Here is a 26220-nt window from a genome sequence, read left to right as displayed (position 1 = left end):
AAATATGGTTTTAACAGAGTTTGGAACTATCTATACTGGCAGGGCAGAATGTATTAGAAACTGGTTTTCTGGAATCACGTTTAAGCAAATATAAACATTATTTCCAACCTATGATAGCATCCCGCTGTGGATTGAGCGAAAACTCACAATTCAATCTAGAGTGGGATACTACCTGTCACAAAAGATTCCTACAGACCCAAAGCCACTGCAACAAGCATATTTGGCGTTAAGAGGCTTTTAGAAGGAAGTTTATTGCTACCAAATAACGCTTACATTTGTTTAAAAATACAAAAGGAAAGAAACAGTCTATGCAGAGACAGCACTTTAAAAATGAATTTAGCAGGGTCACTAGTTGTTATAGATTACCGTTGCTATGTGAATTCGTATTAAGGGCATCACAGTGCCTTCAGTCTCTCAAGAGGCAGATTAACAAAGAACTTCAACCAGTATCAGTCTACTAAAGCGGTCCCCCTTTACCCTTCACTCCTCCCCCTTTCTCCTACTATCACCTCAGTGAGAGAGAGTAATGAGACATCCTCAGATCTGCTTTCCATCTAAATCCAACTCCAACCAACAGAGCCCAGAATGACCATCCATGGGAAGCATGTAGGTATGGTATGTAGGAATCAAAGTTCCCATACTGTTTTTTTAAGTGCATTTTAAAACTACTCGGAGCTGATAGTATAACAGATACAGACTGAATTTCTATAGCCCCATCCAGTTTCTGGCTGCTTGTTACCACGTTTTCTCCAGTCTCAGCCAATAAATACATCCAAGAGAAAATAAGCACAAACCCATCCATCAGAGATCACATAGCAGTAAAGGACTTGTTACAACTACAATTATTCTACGCCGCAATACAAGATTCAAAATATCTTTTAAGAATTATTTCAATTACAGCTTGAACAGCACTTAAAAAAACCCATTGTGCACTTTTTTAAACATACAACAATCCTTCCACAATGACTAAATTTTTAGATTTTACTACTGGGGTGTGTGTGTCTGTGATCCTCGAGTCCCTCAATGCCAGCTGACGGAGGGCCCCCATATCACACCAGGCCTGACACACACAGTGCCCCAACATACATCACAAAGGTGTCATGTAAGGTATCATATGTAAACTGGTGATATGCTGGTCCTGAAAATCAGTGTGTTATGTATGTACAGACTGTATATAAAAAGTTATAGATGTGTGCTTGAAACATGTTCTTAATATGTGTTTGGGAGGCAGAGCAAGAACCCAGCCTGCCCGAGACAAAGGAACGTGTATTTACCTTCTGAGCTGAGTATAGGCAGAGGACAACAGAAATACATTTGCATATAAAGTAAATAAAGCCATTAAAACTAGACGAGCAGGGAAGAAGACAGTTAAACAATCATGCCAGGAGACAGAGTCTGCACCACAGGAAGGTTCCTGGCTCTTGAAACAGAGACAAACTTTGGGTAATATAAGAGGGGCAAAGAGAATCTAGAGATCAGTAACGCAGGGGTCACAAGAGCACAGCACCTTACTGAACCCCACACTCCCATGAGACAATCCAAGTAATCGGTGTAGATTTTAGAGCACTTAGCGGAATTGGGTTTTAAACAGAAAGATGTTCTTAACCTTAACTACAGCAGAGTTATTGCTCTAATACGGACTTCATGGTAAAGTGAATTCAACTGATACAGCGAGTTAATGGCCGACTTCCTAGTAACTGAAAGTGAAGATGTTCTCCTGATGCAATATGCCTAGCCTCTCCATATGACTAGTAAGACAACACAGGTAAAGGGAGAAATCAGAAAATTAACTGAAATGTCTTACTCAAGAAGATTTTTCTTTTACAAACCAAAAAGCTTTTAAACCACCAAGACTAGAATTAAGGGTTCAGCACTTCTAACACAATTAGGTCACTAATTTTAAGAAATCTCCCATTAGTGCAACCACTGATTCAGTTGGATCAGTGAAAGCCTGAGTAGGAGCTATAACGTAGGCAAGGCTCTTGCTGCTTCCAGCATTTTTGATCACCAAGCACATTTAGTTGGCAGTGGTAAAAATTTTAGAATCTGCTACACTCTTCCCTACACTTGTCCCACCCAAACTACCACTAGTGCAGTTGAAGCAATCACAGCACTAGTGGGATTTCCATACAGTCATGTTCTCAGCAAGTGTACCAGACCCACATTTATTGCACTGCCTAAGCTGTTGACATCAACTGTACCAGAGAAACAGAACCTTGTGTTGACAGGTAAATAAAGCAAAAATAGTTACCAGGGGTTTAATTTTAAAAATGTGTTAAGTTAGTGAATACAGTGTTAGTGAAGTTAGAGTCTTTGGCTTTCATTTTAAAGTAAAAATAACCAATAATATAACACCAAACATAATTTTTCAAGAAACACTACAGGTTGATGATGTAGGGGAAGGCAGGGCAGGAAGAGGCAAGGCTACTACAAAGGGACTGTCATTAAAATTCATGTCCTGTTCACATTACTAAATGTAAATTACTCATTTCCTGGTCATCCTTTCAGAGGTTCATTTCTTAGGCTATTTGTGAACAACATAGCTGGAGTCGATGTACCTTAGGTCGAGTTACCATGGGGTCTACACCGAGGGGGGCTGACGAGAGAAAATCTTCCGTTGACTTATCTTACTCTTCTCGTCAGAGGTAGAGACCAGGAGTCAACTGGAGAGTGATCTGCAGTCGATTTGGCGGGTCTTTACTTGACCAACTAATCGACAGCCAGTGGATTGATCTGAGTGCGTCGATCCCTGCCATAGTGTAGACCTGCCCTTAGGCTATGGTTACAATACTGCTTGTGTTACATAAATTATGTTGCTCAGGGGTAATTAAGATGACAGAGGAGTTCGCCCGTCGGCTTAAAGCGGCTACACTACAGACCTTACTGCGGTGCAGCGCCACTGTAAACTCTCTAGTATAGGGCAGTGCTTCTCACAGTCGGGCCGCCGCTTGTTCAGGGAAAGCTCCAGGCCACTGGGGGTGGCGGAAAGTGGCAGCCAGCACATCCCTCGGCCTACGCTGCTTCCCGCAGCCCCCATTGGCCTGAAGCGGCGAACCGCAGCCAGTGGGAGCCGTGATCGGCCGAACCTGCAGACGTGGCAGGTACACAAACTGGCCCGGCCCGCCAGGGGGCTTACCCTGGTGGACCGCATGCCAAAGGTTGCCGATCCCTGTACTAAAGCCTTGTCTAAGCACAAACTTGTACCAATTTAGTTAAATTGATCTTATTTCTGTTTAGTTTAAACCTGTTCCGAATCAATTTAAACTCAACAGAAATAAATGTAGTTTAAACCTAAATAAGTATCCACACAGCTTTTTACACCAAATGCTTAACAAAATCTAATTAAATTCACACCTAAATTAAACTGGTGCAACTCTGCAAGCAAACACATCATACATAGCTGACTGGATATTAAATCTTTTCCCCTCCCAAGAGTTTGACAGGACTTTGCATTAATTAATTATAATAATAAATTTAAGCAGAACGATTACAAAAGTTCCTTCTCTCACCCACCGGTAATCAGCTACTCTTATAACATTGTAATCTCACTATTTGCGTAGTCTTCCATCAAAACCAGGGAAATTAGGACCTGATACTCTGAATAAAAAAATTCAAAGAAATCCGTTCCAGCTCTCTTTATCCTGTTTCTTTAAAATGCATAAAGAACACAGGCTATTTTCCCCTTCTGCAGGTAACCTTTAATTCAAATTATTTGTTTTCTTTTTAAAAGAGAAACTCAGTTCCAATGGACCAATTCACTATCATCTCCGTTTTATTTTAGAGGCTCTAAATATCAATTGCTGAAGGACAAGGTTTGTAATTTGTATTAGTTAGGTGCATAAGGCCTAGTAAATTTTTAGGACATATATTATTGAAAACTACCTTACCAGCAAGACAACCTAATTTATTCTAGAAGGGTCAGAGAAAGCGAAAAGAATACACACAAGGGAGAAAGAAGCAGTAGTAACAAACAAGCAGCAACTAGGGAATTAGTGAAAACAATTGGCAAAGATACAGTAGGGAAGAAACAGATAGGAAAAGACTGCTTTTGGCTAGTACTAAAGAAACCCAAACTTAATATTAGTGAGAATTTGAGAGAAAAGGAGAAATGTAAACTGAGGGAAAGAATGTGAAAATAAAGCTATAGCTGCATTTAAGCATTTTATTTACATAGCTATATTTAATTTAATTTCCCTGGAAAATGTCCAAGAATTGTTAAATTTGGTAGGTTTCGAGTGCTTGGGCAAGAAAGGAAGAGATGAGATAATATTGCTGCTTACACTTCAGGGTATCAGGTTTCAGAGTGGTAGCCGGTTTGTCTGTATCAGCAAAAAGAACGAGGCATACTTGTGGCACCTCAGAGACTAACAAATTTATTTGAGCATAAGCTTTTGTGGGCTAAAACCCACTTCATCGGCTGCAAGCAGTGGAAAAAACAGTAGGAAGATATATATACACACAGATGATATGAAAAAAATGGGTGTTGCCATACTAACTTATAATGAGAGTAATCAGCTAAGATGGGCTTTTTTCATGTCCTATGTATATATATAGATCTTCCTACTGTATTTTCCACTGCATACATCCGATGAAGTGGGTGTTAGCCCATAAAAGCTTATGCTCAAATAAACGTGTTAGTCTCTAAGGTGCCACAAGTACTCCTCATTCTTTTTACTTCAGGATATGCAACTATTGAGAGTAATAAGGCAGATTTTTTTGAACTGAATACCACCATAGCAGAAAATACATACTTTTTTAAAGAATTGTGTAGGATATAAACCAGGGGTCGGCAACGTTCGGCACGCGGCTCGCCAGGGTAAGCAAAGTCTTAAAGTTTGAAAGTCTTAAAGGTCAGTGTGAATGCTAAAAACTGAGCTTTACAAGTTAACAACTTCCACATACTCTCTTTTTGCTTATTGCTGAGGGATTACAATGCGAGTCAGTATCACACTATAAAACCTCTACCAGTCAGTGGCACTCCTAAATTCCTGCTCAACATGAAACAAAACAGAACCACCAGGAGCCTAGTACACATCAGATATGGCTTATGGCAACTTGTAAAAAGCACTTCTGCACAGGAGCTGTATGATGTTGACGAGAGAGTATTTTGAGGCTGCGCAGTAATCCAATAATTGAGTATTCTGGGAAGTGTAAACAGCACTCTGTGTAAGCTCAAAAGCTTGTCTTTTTCATGAACAGAAGTTGGCCCAATAAAAAAAATACTACTTCACCCACCTTCCTTGTCTCTCTAATATCCAACACTGCTACAACAACCCTGCAAACTAAAGAAAAGTAGCAGCTCTAAATGGCAATGTATTATTGTGCAGAGATCATCATCATAAAATTACTAGCACAAATTATTTATAAAGTACATCTAATGCTGTACAAAAACTCAGCTATGAGCAAGGCTTTCCAATACACATAAAAGGGGGCATTATCAATTTGCAAGCTCGTTATTTTGTAAAAAGTTGAGGTAAAAAGTTTACTTCGTTTGCCACCAGGTGTCTCTGTCAATTTTTGTGGGTTTTGTTACATATTGGATTATTGCAATATCCTCAACCTAGCATTTTAAATCAGTGCAGAATACAATGGCCTGTTTATAATAAGTGGTGATTCTCAATGGCAGCACATGACACTTTTCTTCTGTGATCTACATTGGCTGCCTATTGCGAATTGAAGTGGTTTTGACCTATAAAGCTCTATAGAGTGTGTGACCTTACTTAGGCCATTCGATGCAGCAGTGTTAATTTAGCAGGTCTGCTGAAGATCTGCTAAGTCGATGGCAGAGCACTCTCTTGTCGACTTCTGTACTCCAGCTCCCTGAGAAGAATAAAGTAAGTCAGCGGTACAGCGTCTCCCATGAACACAGCGCAGGACCCAAGTTATGTCAACTTCAGTTATGTAACTTACATAACTGAAATAGCATAACTTTTAGGTCAATTTACAGCTGTAGTGTAGACCAGCCCTTAGAGACTACCTCTCTCCTTGTACTGTACTGTCACACTTGTGAACCGTGGAGAGAGATGCTGAAGCTGGATTCCTCTGAATTTAACAGAGGGAGCTAGAGTGTTCTATGTGAGTGGACTGCACATCTGGAACAAGCTTCCCCTTTCCGCAATATAGGCCAGGTCCATTGACTTTGGGACACACTGGAAGGTAAATCTATTTGCAAGGGCTACCATAGAGCCAAGTTTGTGTCGATGAAGAGTTCTGCTGGCTGTTAGTTTTACTTCTCTTTTTGCAATTTATGACAGGAGTGCCCAGGGCTCTTTTTATTTTTGTATACAAATCCAAAGTAATGTAATCATGTTTTCCTATTTTAAAGAAATATTTCCCCTTGTTGCTGTATTAAAGGATCATACAAACAGGAGAAATGGATGCATACAGGAGAAACAGTGAAAGTGGCAAAATGTGTCTATGCACAAAGTAAAGAAACAAAAAAAGAAAAAAAAGGTATGTTCTCCTCTAATCTGTTACATCTTGGGTGCTACCTGTATTAAATAGAAGATGCAATAGTTTCAGTCAATAGCATGATTACTGACAGGAATCCCTTTAAAAAGTTGCATACTCCAGTGGCAAAGACTTGCTAAGCATGTACTAATTTTGTGTCTGCATTTAGCAATGGTCAGAAAAGTTATTTCTTCTCAGATTAAAGTAAAGATTAATAACTTAAAATATTTATAGATAATTTAGGTTCAAAACCTGCAAACAGCTAACTTGTGCTTAGCTTTACTCATGTTACTAGTCTCCACTGCTCAGGCGAGTAAAGTTAGCATGGGTTTTTGCAGAATCTGGGCCTTGGGAAGTAACTCCAAAGTGAACAAGGGACTTTTCTAAATACTTTGCTTGACTATCATTAAAATAAATTTGAAAGTGAAAGGACAATAAATGAGTTTAATCTTTACCCAATAGTCCATTCTTTTTGTATCTATCCCTGTATTCACAAACTGTTCCGAACATTTTTGAAGCTCTTGTTCCTGAGCTGGTTTCCTAGCAACATCAGTAGCTGATGACCTTGCTCCACAGGGACATAGTTATCAAGTTCAGAAGCACAGAACACTTGTATTCTTTTCATTACCATAGGAAAGCAAAGATTACAATTCCTTTTGTACAACCACTATCCAACAGAGTTATAAAAAGCTTTATTAACAAAACAAGTTTAAGTATAGAGCTTTATCTATTCCAATATCCAGGATCTTCAGATTCTGGAGAACTACTCAAGATGCACGTTTGATAAGTTTAGTTTGATTTGATTTGGAAACATTTAAATGATCCAACGTGTTGTGGGTCAGTCTGCAATTAAGTAAACGCCTCCTGAAATTCCAGTAGAGCAATCTACACAAATTTAATGGAGGCAGACAGTGTGAAGCAGAGTAACAAAACCGGGATCTTGGCCACAGAAGTGCACCACCTCCCTATCCCCTAGCAGGAAAGTCAGTGTCAACAAAAAGAACTGAATAGTGGCACCAGCTATACACTGTACCAAAATAATGCCCATCATCCCCCAAATGTCTCTACCTCTAGTTCATTTTAGGGGCTTTTCTTTTTGCTCTTATTCAGCCAGATACATCCTGATTTTCTTCTCATCTCCATGTTTCCTGTGCCACTAAGGAGATTGAGACACATTGGAAAATCCTATATTTCTTTAAGTCATTGCTGACATTTACAAGGAAAGTGAGCAAGTCACTTTTTATTTCAGGCATGTCAGACATCTGTCAATCAAAGCATCTAGGATTTTGAATGTAAGGTAGCAGTTTATCCAGAGGACAGTAGGTTTTTGGCTGTCCAGAGCTACTGGACAATAGAATTTTTCTTAGCATGTGGTGAGCTCTATGTCAATACTATAAGCAAACTTATTCAGTAATACAACCTATTTTTAGAGGTGACATGAAAAGGGGTTCTTTATGATGTATCAAGATGAACAGAAAGAAGGAAGGATTAAGGAGCATAAACAGCCAGAGAGAAATGCCTGCATTTTAAAAGGGTCTTTTCCCCCCCACTTATTTCAATAAGTTCTAGAGTAATAATTTGACTGGTGATCACACCCACCTTTTAATTAAGAACAAAATATATGAAGAAGTGATAAAATGTCCTCAGTAGCCTGTCAGAGAAAGTTAAATTATCTACATAGGTTCACTCTGCAGAAATCATACATTTAGAGTTTTAAACCAAGAATATCCTCTACATTCTCCTAACAGAGGGCTGACTCTTTAGATGGGAAGAGGTCCTCTTGCAAGAGGTTTTATAGTAGGGCTGACAAACTAGCAGCCCTCAGGATCCTTCTCTCTAGCTCACAAGCTCATCCCATCCCACCCCACCCTACCCAGTTCAAATGAGTAGGAGCAGGAAGAGCTCAATAGGGAGCTCATGCAGCTGACTGGGCACAAGCACGCAAGCCCCTCCCCATCCCACACAGAAGCTCTTCCAGGAGTCACCACTGCTGCCACAGCATAGTAGTAGGGGCTCAGCTGTGGCTACACCAAGGAAAGTCTGCAACCCCCCACTCTCACTCTGCCATTGAGCTCCACTGCACCAGACAGAGAATGGCTCCTGTACCTCACCCACTGAAAATGCTCAAGCAAGTGGAAAGGAGAAGGGATATTCTCTGAGAGAGAGAGACGAGGAAAATTTCCAAAAGCAGGATAAAGTTACCATCACTGTTTAGCTGACATAGTGATTAAAACCTGTCCTAATCCATACTAGTATTTCCACTATTGTTACCATCCATGGGGCTTCACTGATGATAGCTAATGGTAGAATAAGTACTGGAATTTCAGTATAAATATAGTTCTGATGTCACAATTATGAGTTTTGAGAGTGATTATATTAGGCTTTTTCCCTCCCTGATTAATTATACCATCACACTTAGGAGCCCTGGTTTTGGACCCCACTGTGCTAGGAACTGAACACACAGAACAAAAACATGCACCACTGTCTTCCCTCCCCACAAGAGCATACAAACTACATACAAGACAAGAGACAACAGATGAATACAGACAGTTCGGGGAGTAAAAGGAAACGATGAGACAATATTGGTCAGTATGAGAGACAGTGTATGAGAGACAGCATACAAGCAGCCTAACAATTGTCAATTTTTGTAAGCATCACAGGAGAGATTGGAAAGAGGATAATGAGGCAGTTTTTCAAATGTTTGTGAGGAACTCTTCCCAAGCATGAGGGGAAAGCCTGGAGAAAATATAAAGGTGCTCATTTGAAAATTTAACAAGTGAGCAATGGAGTCTGGCAGATACAAATCTGCACCTCAAGAGTGTGCCTGGAAACAGCAGTGCCTCGATTATTCACAAACTCCCTGGGATTCAGCAGCAGGATTCCCTCACAGCAGTCCAATGAGTGGCAAAGAGCAAGCACTTGACTTGCTCTGTGACAAGGGATCAAAATCAACAGGCTGAGAGAATGATCTTTGCAGCAGCTTTCACAATTGATTGTTTCTCAGATACATAAATGAGAGATTAGCACTAGGGTCAAATGACTGACATTCAGTCTTAGGTCTAACATTACATTATAAAGGATGTCTGTTAGAGCGTGCTACAAAGTTAAGTCATAAAATGGTTTACATAGTAAACTTCTTTAATCACCTCTTGTGTTGAAATTTTTCATGCTTCTCAAAATATTAAAAACTGAGAAAATTAGGGCAAAATCAACCTATCCATTTCAGAGTTCTATAAAGGCCAGTTCCTATTTAGCCTCCTCCCCTCCCCACTGGCTTCCACACACAAAGACACTCCCTGAGTGGACAAGCTTTACAACCACCATTTGGAAAAGGCTTGCTTCGAGGAAGGCAAACTGTCATGGCTTTGTTTAGACTTGTGTTTTTAGTTTTGTAGACATGAACATTTAAAACCAATTCCCTCACTTATAGAGCATAAATCAATTGTAAAGTTATCCAGGCACTATACATTAAACTACACACAAAAAGAATGATAAAGATATTCTTTGTACAGAAACAGAAACAGCTGTACCGCAGCATAAAGAGACTCCTGTCAGCTACTAGTCAGATTCACTTCATGACTCCACAATCAAATTCCCACTTTCAGTTTGAAAATATGTATATGGAGCATTTCTAATTTGTGCAGTGTGGCAATTGCAGTCTTCACTAACAGTCTCAGGTGCAACTGCTTGTCTCTCCAGCTGTGCATAGACTACCTCCTCTCAGCTTTTACATGTTATGCAAAATGCAGCAGACATATGACAATCACTATATTAGCCAATAAACAAGCCATTGGAGGTCGGGCATCCATCACTTGCTTTCAGTCTCCTGACAGCATACTCCTCCACTGCCATCCTTAACCTACTGAGTATACCAGTGAATCTGCATTTCTTCAGGTTTGTGTACTCAGGAAAAGGTTACAAGTCATTGCCAAAATGCATATACCTGGTCACCTGGAATCAGTGGGGACACAAAAACCATCCATGCCACTTGCTCAGGAAGAGCAGCGCTCCTGAGAGATCAACACATTTTGAAAATTCTAGCGTTACGTACACTGCCTGGTCACAGAGTGTACACATCCATGAACCTGCAAGGGTGAGCCATTAAGGCTTGCATCACCACTGAATAGTTTGAACCTCTTTCCATTATTATGCATTTAGATTTATTGGAGGCTGCCATAAAATGTGCACATAAATTCAATTGCTCATGCGGTTTGAGAGTCCCAGCTATTTAAATCCTTAACCATGCACCGATTCAACACATTATATGCCCAAATGACCAAACTTCACTCATCATAGGCTTCCCACTGCCGAAATGATGCCATATAAGCAGCAACTGTCCACGGTGGCCAGCTTCCACAGGGTAACTGCCCTTCTTTTCCACACAAAGGGGAGCTCTTATCCATAAGGTCTGGAATTCCACAAAAGAAGATACTGTAAAATCCATTCATTCTCAAGTTATGCAGACACTGTTGCTCATCACAGGCTTCAAGAACTGAAGTCTGTAGTTATGATCCAAACGCAAAAGTGATGCTCTACCTACTGACACCACCATCTGCAAGTACAGTGCAATGTTGTCTACTCCAAGCATGATGAATGAATGACTGGAATTACAAGGGCATTTAATTTAACCACACATACTACCAGTGTAGGCTTTCATTTTAACATTTCTAGCTCTTATGATTGCAAAGATATGTTTCCATATGTTAACCAATGCAATACTTGTCTTTGAATCCAGAAAACAGCAGCAAGTGAAATTTAGTAGCTTGGTCAGTTTCACTGCTGCTTTACGGAAACCTGAAGGTAACCCAAATCTGGTATGAACCACTTAGCAGCTGATTGGGAAAGTGAAGCAACAGAAGTAGTCACTAAGGCCTTCTCTACACTGGCAAGTTTCTGCGCAGTAAAGCAGCTTTCTGCGGTGTAACTCCCGAGGTGTACACACTGCCAAGCCACGTAGTGCGCAGAAACTGCGCGGTTGCAGCGCTATAAAAAAACCACCCCGACGAGAGGTGTACAGCTTTCCGCGCCGGGGGTACAGCGCCTTGGTAGACACCCTGGTGGATTACAGCACTGCGATTGGCTTCCGGGAGGTGTCCCACCATGCCTGTTCTCGCCTCTCTGGTCATCGGTTTGAACTTTAGTGCCCTGCCCTCAGGTGACCAACCGTGAGCCCCACACCTTAAATTCCTTGGGAATTTTGAAAGTCCCCTTCCTGTTTGCTCAGTGACACATGTAATGGTTTCAGCACATCTTTCCAGGTGGCCATGCCTGCTCCATGCACCAGGAGATCCCCCCTTTGGAGCTATGCTTAGCTCTGGACCTCATCAGCATTTGGGGAGAGGAGCCTGTCCAGTCCCAGCTGTGCTCCAGCCGTAGGAATTATACTTACGGACAGATTTCATGATGCATGACAGAAAGGGGCCATGACCGGGACACACTGCAGTGCAGGGTCAAAGTAAAGGAGCGGCGGAATGCCTACCACAAGTCGTGGGTGGCAAACCGCCACTCCGGTGCTGCGCCCATGAGCTGCCGATTCTACAAACAGCTGGACGCGATACTCAGTGGCAAGCCAATCTCCACTGAGAAGGCCACTGTGAATACTTTGTTGGCTTGCATGCCAGTCGAGACTGGACCGAGCCAGGAGGAGGAAATCTTGGAAAAGGACATGGAGGGGTTGGGGGACCCAGAGGCAGAGGACTCGGAGGTCAGAGATGCATGCAACCAGGAGCTCTTCTCTACCCCGGAGGAGGCTAGCCAGTCACAGCTGTCGGAGCTTGGCGAAGTGCAAACAGGAGAGGAGACCCCTGGTAAGCGGCTTTGATTTCGGGAATCGCTGAAGCAAGTTGTTAGGGGCAGGAGGGTTGCAGAAAGCAGGCTTGTGTCTCTGTATGATGCTCATACCACCACATGCCTAGTCTGAGAGGCAGAACAGGGTGTTGACTGACTCCCTAACTTCATGGGAATCTGCCTCAGAGATCTCTATGAAACTCTCATGGAGATACTGAGCAATCCATAGCTTACATACACCTAATAAAAGGTTAGCACTTTAGCAGTTAAATTTTCAAAAGACTATCAGTAATTATCATATATTCACCATCCATCTTCATACAGTTCCTACATATCAACCAGACTGCACACGTACCATTCCCACAGAATAAATAAGCATGATCTATTCCAAAGCTGCAAGAGTAAGCAGAACTCTCCCTGAAATTGTTCCTCTTGGTGGCTGGGAGTCTGTCGTGCCAAGCATCCAAACTATGAACAGGGAGCTCTGAATTCTCTGCTGCTGGTGCTCAGGCAGCATGGAGATGGAACTAACCTGATTGGAATGCAAAAGGATGATGAGATGGAGGGAAAGTGAAGTGAAACAGATAGGAGTTGTGAAAGAAGAAAATGATTAAGGGGTCAGAATGTAAGGGTCTGTGACTATTAATCCATCCAATCCAGAATGGAACCCATGATTACACTGTCTCAACAATCCTCTGCCAATCAGCAAATACATGGCAAAGTCTGTGGATCACCTCCTTCCAGTCTGGTCCACATAGAAGATTACAATCTTTAGTCCTCTTAGCTTAAGTGGCAGAAGTCTGTGCTTTAGAGCCAAACTCCAAAGATTCCAAACCTAATAATGACCAATTTGGGTGTCATCATCCAATCCCTGCAGGCAAAAGGTGCGGGGGAGGCGGGAGGAGCAGGGAGAGGTGCACGGAGCTGCATTTGTGCTGACTGTTACAGATGGATTTTTCTCTTTTATTTCAATGCGTCAGCTAAAACTGTTCACCAACATTTGTTGATTTAAACCAAATCCAGCCATGCCTAAACACAGGAAAGATGTGGACAAACTGGAGAGAGTCCAGAGGATAGCAACAAAAACAATAAAAGGTTTAGAAAACCTGCCCTATGAGGAAAGGTTAAAAAATGAGCATGTTTAGTCTCGAGAAATGATGACAAATTAATAAATATATTAAGGGCTGTTATTAAAGGAACTGCAATCAATTGTTCTCCATGTCCACTGAAGTTACGAAAAGAAGTAATGGGCTTAATCTGCAACAAGTGGGATTTAGATCAGATAAAGGAAAAACTTTAACTCTAAAAGGTAGTTAAGCTCTGGAATAGGATTCTATGAGAGGTTGTGGAATCCCCATCACTGGAGGTTGACTTGGTCCTGCCTCAGCCCAGGTGTCTACAGGCAGTGCTAAAACATCCTCCCCCTCCACCACCTAATAAAAGCCTCAGTTTCACAGAAGTTCCAGCAGAAACAACTTCTTGTTAAACAAGGAGAACCAAGTCTTCACCGTTGGCTCCATTTTATGGAAAGGACTAGGAAATGGTACCACCAGCAGGGAACCTATGGGATTTTCCCCAGTGAATTGGGGGCGGGGAGGAAGGGAGAAGGAGAAAAGGTTAGACTTCTCAAGAGCCTTTCCAGCCCTACTTTTCTGTGATATTTGTTTTTTCCCCAGTTTGCTTTAAAAAAAAATAGGAAATTACTTCCAAAAAAGCTACTTTACGAGAATGTAAGTACTCATACTCAAAAGTCGGGAAATGCCAGAATTAAGATTGCCCATGTAGCCTTAATTCAGACCCCTTGTGGGTATGCCTTATGATGTATAGTTTTTAATTACATGATCACACACTTTTTTCTCCACATGACCTCTGCTTAATTCAGTGCACAGGATAGGAGGTGTCCTGGAAATGAACCAGGGTTGTATAGAAAACGAGGCTATTGTCTGTAGATTTCTGCATCATTTGTTTCAGAGAAGTTGGAATGAGTGAATAAAGCAGGGGACTACAGAAAGAAAGGATAGTCTCATGGAAAAATCAGTTAAATGCCACCCTGAAGAACTGACTTCTATCCCCCCCATCTCCCACAGGGTTTCTATATGATGCTGGACAAATCACTTAAGCCACGAGTAGTCAATAGGCAGACTGCCAGACACTTTTGAATGGACCATGAAATCTTTTTACATACTTATTATCATTACTGTTATTGCAGAGTGAAAATTTTTTCTCTGAAGTCTGGACCTTGACAAAAAATAATTGACTACCCCGACTTAAATCAGTTTATTCACAGGTAGCCACTAATTGTTTGTTCCAAATCTTAACTTTTCAAGAACCGAATCTGACACATTTGGAGGCCTGATTTGCAAAAGAGATGACCATTCACAACTACAATGGAAGTCAATACAGGTCTGTTCTGGACATATAACATGTCAAACATCCTGAAAAAAATCAGTCCCCTGGCACTTCAAACTGGAATCCCAAAATTAACAGGCTCTCTCTACCTTAATCTCTTTGTGAACCAGTTCCTCATCTGTTAAGTGACAATAGAATACCACATTACCACACTGAAGTGTTATGAAAATAAATTAATGTTTATGAAGCAGATTGATATTATAATGATCAGCTCTGTAAGAAAAGCCAATGAGGAAATTAATTCTGTATTCAAAGCAGAGCAAGAAGAGTGTACAATAAGTTAGACATGGGAAGACAAATCAAATAGTGAGGATAAAACAAAACATTGAATAGCTGCTACTCATGGAGTTAATAGAACCCATTACAAGTACAGGATGAGGCTAATCTAATCATCAACTATCACTAATTGAAAAGATAGGATATCATTTGGTCATGTAATTAAAGACTAACACGTACAACAAATGGGCTGAATTAAAGTTGGAATATGCAGCATTAATTCTGTCATCTCCTAACTTTTTGAGTGGTTGACTTTGCAACCTTAACATTGTTTCATATTTTAATTTAATACTTATATTTTAATTTGAGGTGGAGGTAACAGACATATTTGCACGTCCACTTAAAGATGATCGGAATTTGAAAACTATACTGTAACCATAACCACAGCATCTCCTCAACTTGGTAACTGAATACTTGAAGACTAAATCATTGTCATAAGTGGAAAAAGATTAGCTGAAAAAACCTTTAGGTCAAAATACTGAAAATAATCATTTAAATATTCCTTTCCTTTAAAGGAACATAAAATATTTTGCATAAGATAAATACAAAACAAAAACCTAAAATTTACCCTCTTTATGAAATCTAAATATAGACGGTGTCCTGAACATTGATTACTGTTCTTTCCAAATTCATTTTGAAAGCAACTGTTCTTCAAATCACCTTTAAATAAAGATGGATCTGAACTATAAATTGTATTTCCTGCTACTCAGTTTCAAATTAACACTAACACATTGTGTCATTTACTTCCATTTTATGATAAAATATCAACATGATGTGCTAACAATTGTCAAATGATAGTGATTATATACACTGGCACAGTTTAATGATTTGCAAAGAAAAAGTAATGTTGTAAGTATTTTTTCCTATATACAGAGTTTTCACCTGAATCAAGTGTTGTGTGTTTATATATAAAACTTTGTGTTCAAACTTCACTCTGGGCAGAACTGTCCAAGAAACTCAAAGAAAACAAAGAAGTTTCTAAATGCACAAAATTAACATTAATCAATCCAGATTATACACAGTGCCTATTCTAAGTACATGGAAACTATTTTCAAATGAATCTTAATCAACAAATGTAATATATTCAGTAAAATAGATAGCAAAAAAGCAAAACCAGCCATGTATTTTTACTTGAAGTTGACAAGAAAGTTTCCAACTACTCATCCATTGTCATACAAGAGATTAGATTTGGAGATTCTATTATAACAAATTTTGATCCCATGAGTAATTCCCCAACACAGCTGTGACATCAACAATGGCATTAACATTTCAACAGGAAACAGAGAGTCATCCTAACACTGCTGAAAAGCATTTTTTTCTAACTTTTAACCTTCCCAGGTGTTTCATAGTTCTTTTGTATTACATCGAAATTGATGCAAAATTGTACGAAATATCTGAAAGCTTTGAAAACAGGAAGTGTTTCAACAGATAACTGTAGCAGTTTCCTAAAATTAGGTGGAATTAACACATCACTTTGATAAACTTTATCACAGGATCGAAAATAAGTGTTTTAGGCAAACTATAGTCAACACATTTTAACAGGAAACAGTGAACCAGTTCCTTAAATAGTGCCATTACCTAAAATTTCTATAACTTGTAAAATAACTGCAGATGCACTGAAAGAATTAAACTATGCTTATCCACCTTTTAGCAGCCAAAAGGGTGTCAAAACAAGGAGCTGTTTTAGGAGCACATAGTGCAATATGCCTGCTCCTTTTGCTTAATTAAATCTTGCTTTTGCTCCATACGCTGCGAACAGACCAAAGTATTTCCAACTAATTTATATTCTTTGCTTTGTGTCAAGTATCAGGGGGTAGCCGTGTTAGTCTGTATCTACAAAAACAAAAAGGAGTCTGGTGGCACCTTAAAGACTAACAGATTTATTTGGGCATAAGCTTTCGTGGGTAAAAACCTCACTTCTTCAGATGCATATAAGAAGTGAGGTTTTTACCCACGAAAGCTTATGCCCAAATAAATCTGTTAGTCTTTAAGGTGCCACCAGACTCCTTGTTGTTTTTATTCTTTGCTTTGACTTCCACCCCAGGAATGTATTCATAACCTTGTGAAAGTTACTCGTTGTGAAAGTTAGCTCTGCCCTAAGCTTCTCATTTAATCCACGTTTCCTACATTGCAGGTTGCGGAGCCACATTTTTACACGGATCCAGCTGAAAGCCACAGAAAGACCAAAGCACCGAAATGCGCTGGAAGGCGCCACGCGATCTCTCTTTGAGGAGGAACAGGCTGGATTAGCGCCGAGGTGGGTCTGGGCTCCGCACTCGGCGCACCCTGCCTCGCTGACAAAGCCACTTTCCGGCTGAAGGATCCGCGAGGCACTTTCACCGGCTGGGAACGCGGCGCACGGAGGGGACAGCGCCCCGGGCAGGGGCACCGAGCCGACGGGCGAGACTCCAGCCTCTCCGGTGCCCGGGCTGGGCGGGGGGCGCCAGGCACACGGGGGGGGGGCAGGAGCCCCCCGCCCGCAGCACACACCGGACCCGGCGAGCCCGCCTCTGGGGGCGCGGGGGGGGCAACATCGTGCTACAAACGACACCCAAGGGGGGCGCGCGGGAGACCCTGACAGCGGGGAGGTGCCGGGGACAGCAGCCCCGAGCGGCGGGGCAGGAGCTGGGGCGAGGGGCGCGCTCTGCCCGCCCGGGCACACGATGGCCGGGGGTGGGGGGGACCCCTCGACATCAGCCCCCGCCCGGCTCTGCCCCGGACGGGCTCTCACCTGCGCAGCACAGCAGGAGGCTCCCGAGCAGCGCGGCCAGCGGCGGCAGCTCCATGGCGGGGCAGTGGCGGTAGCGCCTCCGCGTCCTCCTCACAACACGGCAGCTCCCAACGGACACTCCCAGCAGGTGAACAATGGCCCGTCACTTCCGGCCGGCCACAGCCCCACAGGCACCCCGCGCAGGCACTGCCCCCTCCCCCGGGACACACACACACACACACACACACCGCACAGGCACTGCCCCCTCCCCCGGGACACACACACACACACACACACACACCGCAGGCACTGCTCCCTCCCCCGGGACACACACCCCGCACTTGTTCCTGATACACACACCGCACAGGCACTGCCCCCCTTCCCTCATGATACACACACAGGGGCGGCTACCGCCTCCCGGGCACTCCCCACCCCTGAGCGGAGACTAGATACAAAGACAAGGAGGAGTCCTTGTGGCACCTTAGAGATTAACAAATGTATTTGGTCATAAGCTATCGTGGGCTAAAACCCACATCATCAGATGCCCACGAAAACTTATGCCTAAATAAATGTTAGTCTCTAAGGTGGCACAAGGACTCCTCGGTGTTTTTGCTGACACAGACTAACACGGCTACCACTCTGAAACTAGAGACAAAGAGTCACTGACTCCGACACAGCAATTACTCGCAGCAACGGGACAGCCCCAGACGGAGCGATACACCCATCCCTCCCCCTGCACACAGCTACGGGCCCATGCCACCCAGCTACAGCCCATAGCTACACCCTCTACTGCCCCCCTCCCCCACAGGGGCACCCGCCTCCTCCCAGCACAGCTACAGCCACACACAACCGCTTCCCCTCCAGTGCAGCCTGGCAACTCCGGCTAATCCCCCCAGCTACTGCTCTAGTTTACCCTCTACAACTCGGTCAAGCTAAATTCCTCACCTAGCCCCTTCACAGTCACCTACCCACTCACCCCTCTGGCCCGGGCTGCAGCACAAGGGTGACTCCAACTGAAATTACTCTCAGGCTGTGTCAACACCAGCGTTTCTCCCCTCCTCCCCCCACCTTAAAAGTTTCCACCATTATTTTGCAGCATCAGTTCGGCTCCATGGTGGGAGCACTAGTGTAGTGCTGTGGTCACTCTGTGGCATCTATAAACGTCCTTTGAGCAGGGTTAGGTGACAGGGTCAGTGGTTAAAACATGGAGCCCTATATACAGTAGTTACCATTGTTACCATCACTGCAGCAGCAATGGGAAGAGATTTTTGCCAAAATGCCTTGGCTGAGGGGAGATCTGACAGACTGTGTCTACATGGGTAAAAACAGAAGCCATACCCAACACCTCTGGTATCAACTGAGGAAGCTGTAGTGTAGTGTAGTGTAGTGTAGACCAGTCACAGGTAAACGTATCCATGTCATATAACTCTTTTTACCACTGGTAATGAATTGTTGGTCCCATTTTTGCCAATATAGATGATGCCATATAGGACAATCATTACCCAGTACTGTGAAATGATACTGAACAACAAACATAACTTTACAGTCAGCATTTCCCCATTGACTTTCAGACATCACCAGTCCCATAGAGATAGATTGTATGTATTTTCCATATATAGAACAACCTCATCTTTTCACTCTGAATGATTTACTTTTGATTAAAGGAAACTAGAAAATAACAAACAAAAGTAAAGTTTCTGTGAAAGAGTACAATCTGTTTCCTCTGTAATACACTTCATCTGTGCTGAACACAAAATGGCAGCTGCAATCAGTGGACAGTGACTCCTAGAAAATAAGATTTGTACTCCAGAGGCAACAAGACCATAGCAGTTACATAGCTGTATATAGTACATGCAGAGGAGAAAGTAAGACGGTCTGGTATGGTGTACCAGCAAGTGCTGGTGCGCCGTGCTGGACCGACCGGCTTCCCCAGGCTGGTGATTTAAAGGGCCTGGGGCTCCCCACAGCAGCTGGAGCCCCCGGGTCCTTTAAATCACCACCGGAGCCCTGCCGCTGCTACCCTGGGGCTCTGGCAGTGGGGCTCAGGCAGCGATTTAAAGGGCCCGGGGCTCCCAGCCACCTCTGCAGTTGGTAGCTCCAGGGGTGATTTAAAGGCCCTGGGGCTCTCAGCCGCAGCTGGAGCCCCAGGACCTTTAAATCTTGATTTAAAGGTCCCACCTCTTCTGGTTGAGGCCACGCCTCTTCCGGTTGAGGCCACGCCCCTGCTCAGGACTCCAGTGTACCGGTAAGTCCTTTATCTTACTTTCACCCCTGACTACAGGATAGAGTGGAGTGCAGTGTCTGGCCCACCCATAGTCCAGTGGTCTAATATATAACTGTGCTTTAATACATATTAATATTTATTGTCGATTTAAACATATCAGTTTAGTTAAAGCAACATAAACACCTAGTATGGACACAGTTATTCTGGTATAAAGATGCTTCTACTGGTGTACTTTTTTCCACATACAGCCAACAGGAAGTAGAATAAACTACACCAGTAGAAGCACCTTTATACTAGTATAACTGCATCCACACTAGGGGCTGTAGCAGTATAACTATTTTTGAGAGTAAAAAACCCATACCGCTAAATGAAATAGTTATGCTAGCATAAAATTTGTGTGTAAACTAGGCCTTAGACATCCAGGAACCACAGGTTTGAATTTTGGCAGGAGTTCAGCTAAAGATATTTATTCACCTTCATAAAATACTTCAACATATTATTATACAATTTGTTGTGTGTGAATCTTTCAGATAAGTCCTTAAAAACCAAGATCATTTCTGCCCTGGATATATATTAATAGATCTAATGGGCCACTATTCAAAAGGGTCTTCTCTTATCTGTTAGCTAACAGGACATGTTATTCAGTCACCGGTGCAGTTGTGCCACTGTAGTTCTTAGTGAAGATGGAAGAGGTAATATCTTTTATTTGACCCAGTGGCATAGGTACTCCATCTCCGCAAGAAGCAATCACACTCCCATCAACATAGCACTGTCTATACCGAGGGCTAGGTTGGTGTATAACTATGTTCCTCAGGGGTGTGGAAAATCCTGAGCGAGGTAGTTATGCCATCATAAATTTGTAGTGTAGACCAGTGGTTCTCAAAGCTGGTCCGCCTTGTTCAGGGAAAGCCCCTGGCGGGCCGGGCAGGTTTGTTTACCTGCTACGTCCGCAGGTAAACAAAGCAGCCCGGCCCGCCAGAGGCTTTCCCTGAACAAGTGGCGGACCGGCTTTGAGAACTACTGGTGTAGACCACAGCTTTGATCACTGATGTGATCCATGAAGTCTCCATTTCTGCTGGGATAATGATTGTATGAATGTGCACTGACCTATTTTGAAATGGTTGGTTACTGTAAATAAAGCTATAGCTTTTACCTGCCAAGGGTGAGTCTCTGTGTTCTTTATAAGGTTAGAGAGGGTTAAATGGATGCAAGTCATTTTCTCTAAGAGTACAGCAGAGTATGGTTAATATTTACACTATAAATACATGACAATTCACAGGGTCTAATACAGTAACTCCTCACTTAACGTTGTAGTTATGTTCCTGAAAAATGTGACTAAGTGAAACGATGTTAAGTGAATCCAATTTCCCCATAAGAATTAATGTAAATGGAGGTGGTTAGGTTCCAAGGAAATTTTTTTTTTGCCATACAGTACAGGAGTATAGTTGGGAGGTGTCCCCACCTTACCCCACACAGGCACAGCCCACTGACACTGGAGACAATGAGGCAGGCAAGGAGGCTGAAGGTGCTGTTGGCTAGGTGAAGGACGTTGCGAAGCAGTAGCGGCAGCTTCCCCTACTCTGCAAGCACCAGGGGCGGGGGGCTCAACTCTCGGCCCGCCTATGCCACTCCTTCCCCCAAGCCCCCACCCTTAACCCACCTCTTCTTCCTCCCTCTCCTCCTCCCCCTTTACTCCGCACGCTGCGTTCTTGCTCCTCCATTCCCTGCCTCCTGCCCAGGGCAGTCAGCTGGCTTGCAGTGTTCAGGAGGCAGGGGGGAGGAGGGAGGATATGGCGCGTAGGCTCCCCCTCCCTCCCCTGCCTCCTGAACACCGCAAGCCAGCTGATTGCCGCAGGCAGGAGGCAGGGGAGGGAGGGGGGGATCCTGCATGCCGCGTCCTCGCTCCTCCCCCCTCCCTCCTGCCCCTGGCAATCAGCTGGCTTGCGACGTTCAGGGGGCAGGAGGGAGGGAGGAGGATCAAGGACTCGGCGCACAGGCTCCCCCCTCCCTCCCCTGCCTCCTGCCTGCGACAATCAACTGGTTTGTGGTGTTTGGGAGGGAGGGGGAGCCTGCGCACCGAGTCCTCGCTCCTCCCCCTCCCTCCTGAATGCTGCAAGCCAGCTGACTGCCCCGGACACGAGGCACGGGAAGGAGGGGGAAGGCGCTGATCCGCAGGATCTGCCAGCAGGCAGGAGGCACTGTGGGGGGAGGCGTAGGGAGCTGATAGGGGGGCTGCCAGCTGTGGACAAAGCAGGCAGCCAAACGACATTATAGAGAAGCATTGCACAACTTTAAATGGAGCATATTCTGTAATTGAGCAGGGACGTAAGGTCAAAACAACGTTAAGCAAGAGGACATTAAATGGAGAGTTACTGTACTTGTTTAGATTCCCTTTTAAGATGATCTTGTATAATTAGCATAGCCTTTTAAATCAGGATTTTTTTCTGCAATTTATTTAATTATACAGATCAAAACTATTATCTATTCCATGAAGAAAAACGTCTAGCATTAATGCAATATGAAAGCTGAGAAATCAAGAAATTAAAAGCTTAAAAGCTCAACCCTCAACTTTGTTCCCTTTGTTTATACCAGGGATCGGCAATCTTCGGCCCGTGGCCCACCAGGGTAAGCCCCCTGGCGGGCCGGGCCGGTTTGTTTAGTTGTCGCGTCCACAAGTTCGGCCGATCGCGGCTCCCACTAGCCGCGGTTCGCTATTCCAGGCCAATGAGGGCTGTGGGAAGCAGCGCGGGCCGAGGGATGTGCTGGCTGCGGCTTCTCGCAGCCCCCATTGGCCTGGAACGGCAAACCGTGGCCAGTGGGAACCACGATTGGCCGAACCTGCGGACGCGGCAGGTAAACAAAATACCTTACATATGCTTTTTTCTTTGTAACATACTAAATTATCTGTCAATAAAACAGATCATGCAATACAAATCAGAATTTCTAATATTTTTCAGAAATGTAAGTTTTCAAACTTGGTCTAATTTTTCAGTCTTAGGTATTGTCTATACAAAAAAGTTGCACCTGTTGAAATCAAGATTATTTAAAATGTGTCAAGGTAAATCAGTGTAAACATGTAATGCTGATATATTTAGCCAGTTTAACCCTTGCTTAATTTGCTTTATTTTGCATCTGTAATTTAAGCAATGGTTGAAGTGGTTTAAGTGTATGTACAGCAGGGGTTAAATTGATTTTTTGTATCAATTTACTTAAACTGGTGTAACTGTTAGGTATAGATAAAACCTTTAGTGAGATCTCCAAGGCAAAGCAAATTGGAAAAGAATATGTTAAGTAGTTCCTCAGAGAGTTGCAATAAAATCTTTGATCTAAAACACTACAGACAAACTGAAAAACTTTGCATACAGTGAATTTCATACAAAGCATGTTTACAGTGCCTTGAAATATATTTATTTTGTTTCCCTCAGATTTGTTGTTCTGTTTTGTATGCACTGCAGACTAGTACTTTAAAGGTTAACTGGACTTTAGTACCATAGGCTGGGTGAACGAAGTCTTTGTTTTATCACCTCTTGTGTCTCTTTCTCCGTCGCCTTATGTGGAATAAACACTAGCTAGTAATTAAGTGAAATACTGTATAGCATTTAGGAAACCTGAAGTCCACACTCTGTCTAGTCTCCATAGGGTAATCCTACTCCCATGTAAGTTTATATCAACACTGCTAAAAACTGGGTCTTAAACCATAAAGTTTTTAAGTGTAAGAGATGATGTGTCAGAAATCTACATTTTTTCAAGAAATATTCTTGATTAAATAGATCTCAATAAATCATTAAAATCCATGTCAAAAAGTCACAGCTCATAACTGTGATTAATTCCAAAAATCTACCAGATGTATCACAAGGTGTGACACCCTGTAAATTCTGAGATTAACGAAGCTGGGGAAGCAGTAGGTGTAGGTGACTATACTGCTGAAAGTGAGATAAGATCTGCTGAAACAGGAGGCCAAAAGCACTTTACTGACAAAGAAGGAACAAAGGGTCTTAGTCAGAGCCCTCTGAAATGAACAGAAATGCTCCTTCTGAAGTCAATGCTTTGAACTTTGGATCAAAGGAGAGCATCCAGGATGGGAAGAAAAGTCACTATTGGGAAGAGGGAGACATTGGAGCAAGGAACTGTAATCTAGGAGTTGCATTTCACCAGCTCACAGTAGCTTAGCAAGATGAGGTTTTTTGTTTGTTTGTTTTTTGTTGTGGCTGCCAGCTTGTGCTCCAGCACCTAAACTTCTATTAAAAATTAATGAAGTGTCTGGCCCAGATGATTACAAAGATAATCTTTAAAATGTGAACCACTGCAGCGATGTCTCCCTGAGTTTGCAAACAGCTTGAAACAAAACTCTGTAAGGTATGAAAGGGAAGTTACCCTTCATAACTGGAGTTCAAGAGATGTGGTCCCTACCTGTATTCAACTATGGGTACATATGTGCTCCATGTGCCTGAGACCAGAGAATTCTAGCAAGTAGAGTCCGTTGGTCCATGCCTGCCTGCACCATTGCTCTCCTCATACTCTGTGCTGAAGGTTTAAGGGGCGGTGCAGGCTTATGTCTCTCCAGTTTTTCCTCCTACCACAAATCAGAGAGGACCTGAAGCAGAGCGGGAAAGAGGGTGGGTAGTGGAATACAGATACAGCGCACACATCTTGAAGAACTCCAGTTACAAAAGGTAAGTAATTTCCTTTTTTACTTTGAGTGCTGATCACTATGGATATTCCACTGTGAGTGACTGGCAACTTGACAAGCAAGTACTCATAGAGGAGGAAGGTGAAAGGATGTAGGTGGATTGCTGCTCACAGAACCACTTTTCCAAAGGATGCATCAGTAGAGGCTTGGACCAAGGCATAATGTCTTATGAATGTGTGAATGGAAGTCCACCTTGCTGCCTTGAAAATATCAAGATACTTCTTGAAGTGATGCCATCGAAGCTGCCTGGCTCTCATAGAATGAGCCCATATACCATGTGGGAGAGGAAGGTGTGCCAGCTGATGATAAAGTAGGATACAGACAGAGGTAAACTTGGAGGTCCTTTGGGAGGAAACAGCTTGACCTAGGGCTTGTTCTGCTGTGGCATCAACCAGTGCATCGGTAACTTTCTGATCTGTTTTGTTCTCTGTAGGTAAAATGGCAAAGTTCATCTCATGTCAAGGAAATGAAGTCTCTTTTCTATGCTGGAGGCTTGGTGCTTCAGGAAGAACACAGGTAAGTGAATAATCTTGTTTATATGTAATTCTGAAACTAGGGGTTAATTAGTGAGACCTTATCTTTATGAAATATTGTGTAATGGGTGTCTGCCATTGGGGCTCCCACTTCACCTACGTGTCTGGCCCAGGTATGTTGGCAAGAAGGAAGACAACCTTCATAGACAGGTAAGACATCGAGCAAGTGGCCAGGTGTTAAAAAGGAGGCTTGGTAAGTGTTGAAAATACAAAATTAAGGTCCCATTGAGAGGTTGGTCTTCTAGCTGATGGAAAAGTTCTAATTAAGACTCTTAAGAATTCTGGAGGTGATTGAGTGAGTAAAGACTGTTCGTTGGAGGGCTGATTGCCTCCAGGTGAACCCGTATCAAGCTAAGGGAAAGATCCATCACTCTGAGGGGAAGGAGGCAATCCAAAGTATCGGGAATATCTATGGTCTCAGGAGACATATGGTGCTGCTGGGCCCAGGTAGAGAAATGCTTCCACATAGGACTGCTGGAGTCCTTCCTGCTATTAGTAAGAACAGCTTGTACAGTTTTGGAACAGGAGTGTTCTAGGTCCAACACCCATCCAAATCCCAGCTGAAGAACTTTGGGACTGGGATGTCAGACTGTGACGGGATCCCCCTGGGGTGCCACTTGGAACTGGGGTACCACTGAGCCATCAGCCTAGGCTCCCTGTATACTGTACTGCTGTGACCAGCCTGCCAAGCCTCCTCCCAGACTCCAGCCTGCACTTTTACCAGCACACATACAGGTAGGGACACACCCAGCTGTGATCAGCTCTGCATGAGGATGCTTCAGCTAAGGAACTTCCCAGCTATTCAGGTACCACCCCCACATCCTGCGGTTTAAACCCAAAATTATACCGTCCTGTGCTGCACAGAGAACTGTACAATGTAAGCTCATGAAATTCACCCCCTCCCTCAATGTGGAGAGGAAATATACAACAGCTTTTTGCCCCAAGTTATGACTCCCTCACACACTGGTTTTAGACAAAGCAAAAACAAATTTATTAACTACAAAAGATAGCCTTTAAGTGATTATAAGGGATAGCAAACAGATTAAAGGAGATTACCTAGCAAATAAACAAACTAAGCTTAATATACTAAAGAAATTGGATATGAATAGCAGATCCTCACCTTAAGTGATGATCCGAGCAG

At 43.1% G+C, this 26220-nt stretch overlaps 1 protein-coding gene and 1 long non-coding RNA gene across 4 annotated transcripts in view; one reads left to right on the top strand and one right to left on the bottom strand.

Annotated features, from left to right (window-relative positions):
* The window catches only part of CXADR (CXADR Ig-like cell adhesion molecule), a 47696-nt gene extending 29909 nt beyond the window's left edge, over positions 1-17787 (bottom strand). For 2 of the 3 annotated variants that reach the window (XM_005294642.5, XM_005294641.5), the window contains exon 1: positions 17654-17787. In XM_005294642.5, coding sequence (XP_005294699.1) covers positions 17654-17708 — 55 coding nt within the window. In that variant the 5' untranslated portion in view covers positions 17709-17787. Of the gene's footprint in view, positions 1-17049; positions 17201-17653 lie in introns of those variants that run through there. The other variant, XM_042855731.2, reaches the window with a different exon arrangement.
* The window catches only part of LOC122174226 (uncharacterized), a 108426-nt gene continuing 99849 nt past the window's right edge, over positions 17644-26220 (top strand). The window contains exons 1-2 of the long non-coding RNA XR_010594450.1: positions 17644-17780; positions 24980-25062. This is a non-coding gene — a long non-coding RNA (uncharacterized LOC122174226). The remainder of the gene's footprint in view (positions 17781-24979; positions 25063-26220) is intronic.

This window comes from Chrysemys picta, chromosome 1, assembly GCF_011386835.1.
Source record: "Chrysemys picta bellii isolate R12L10 chromosome 1, ASM1138683v2, whole genome shotgun sequence".
NCBI lineage: Eukaryota > Metazoa > Chordata > Testudines > Emydidae > Chrysemys > Chrysemys picta.
The sequence above is the reverse complement of the archived record's forward strand: the minus strand, read 5'-3'. Positions and strand labels throughout refer to the sequence as shown.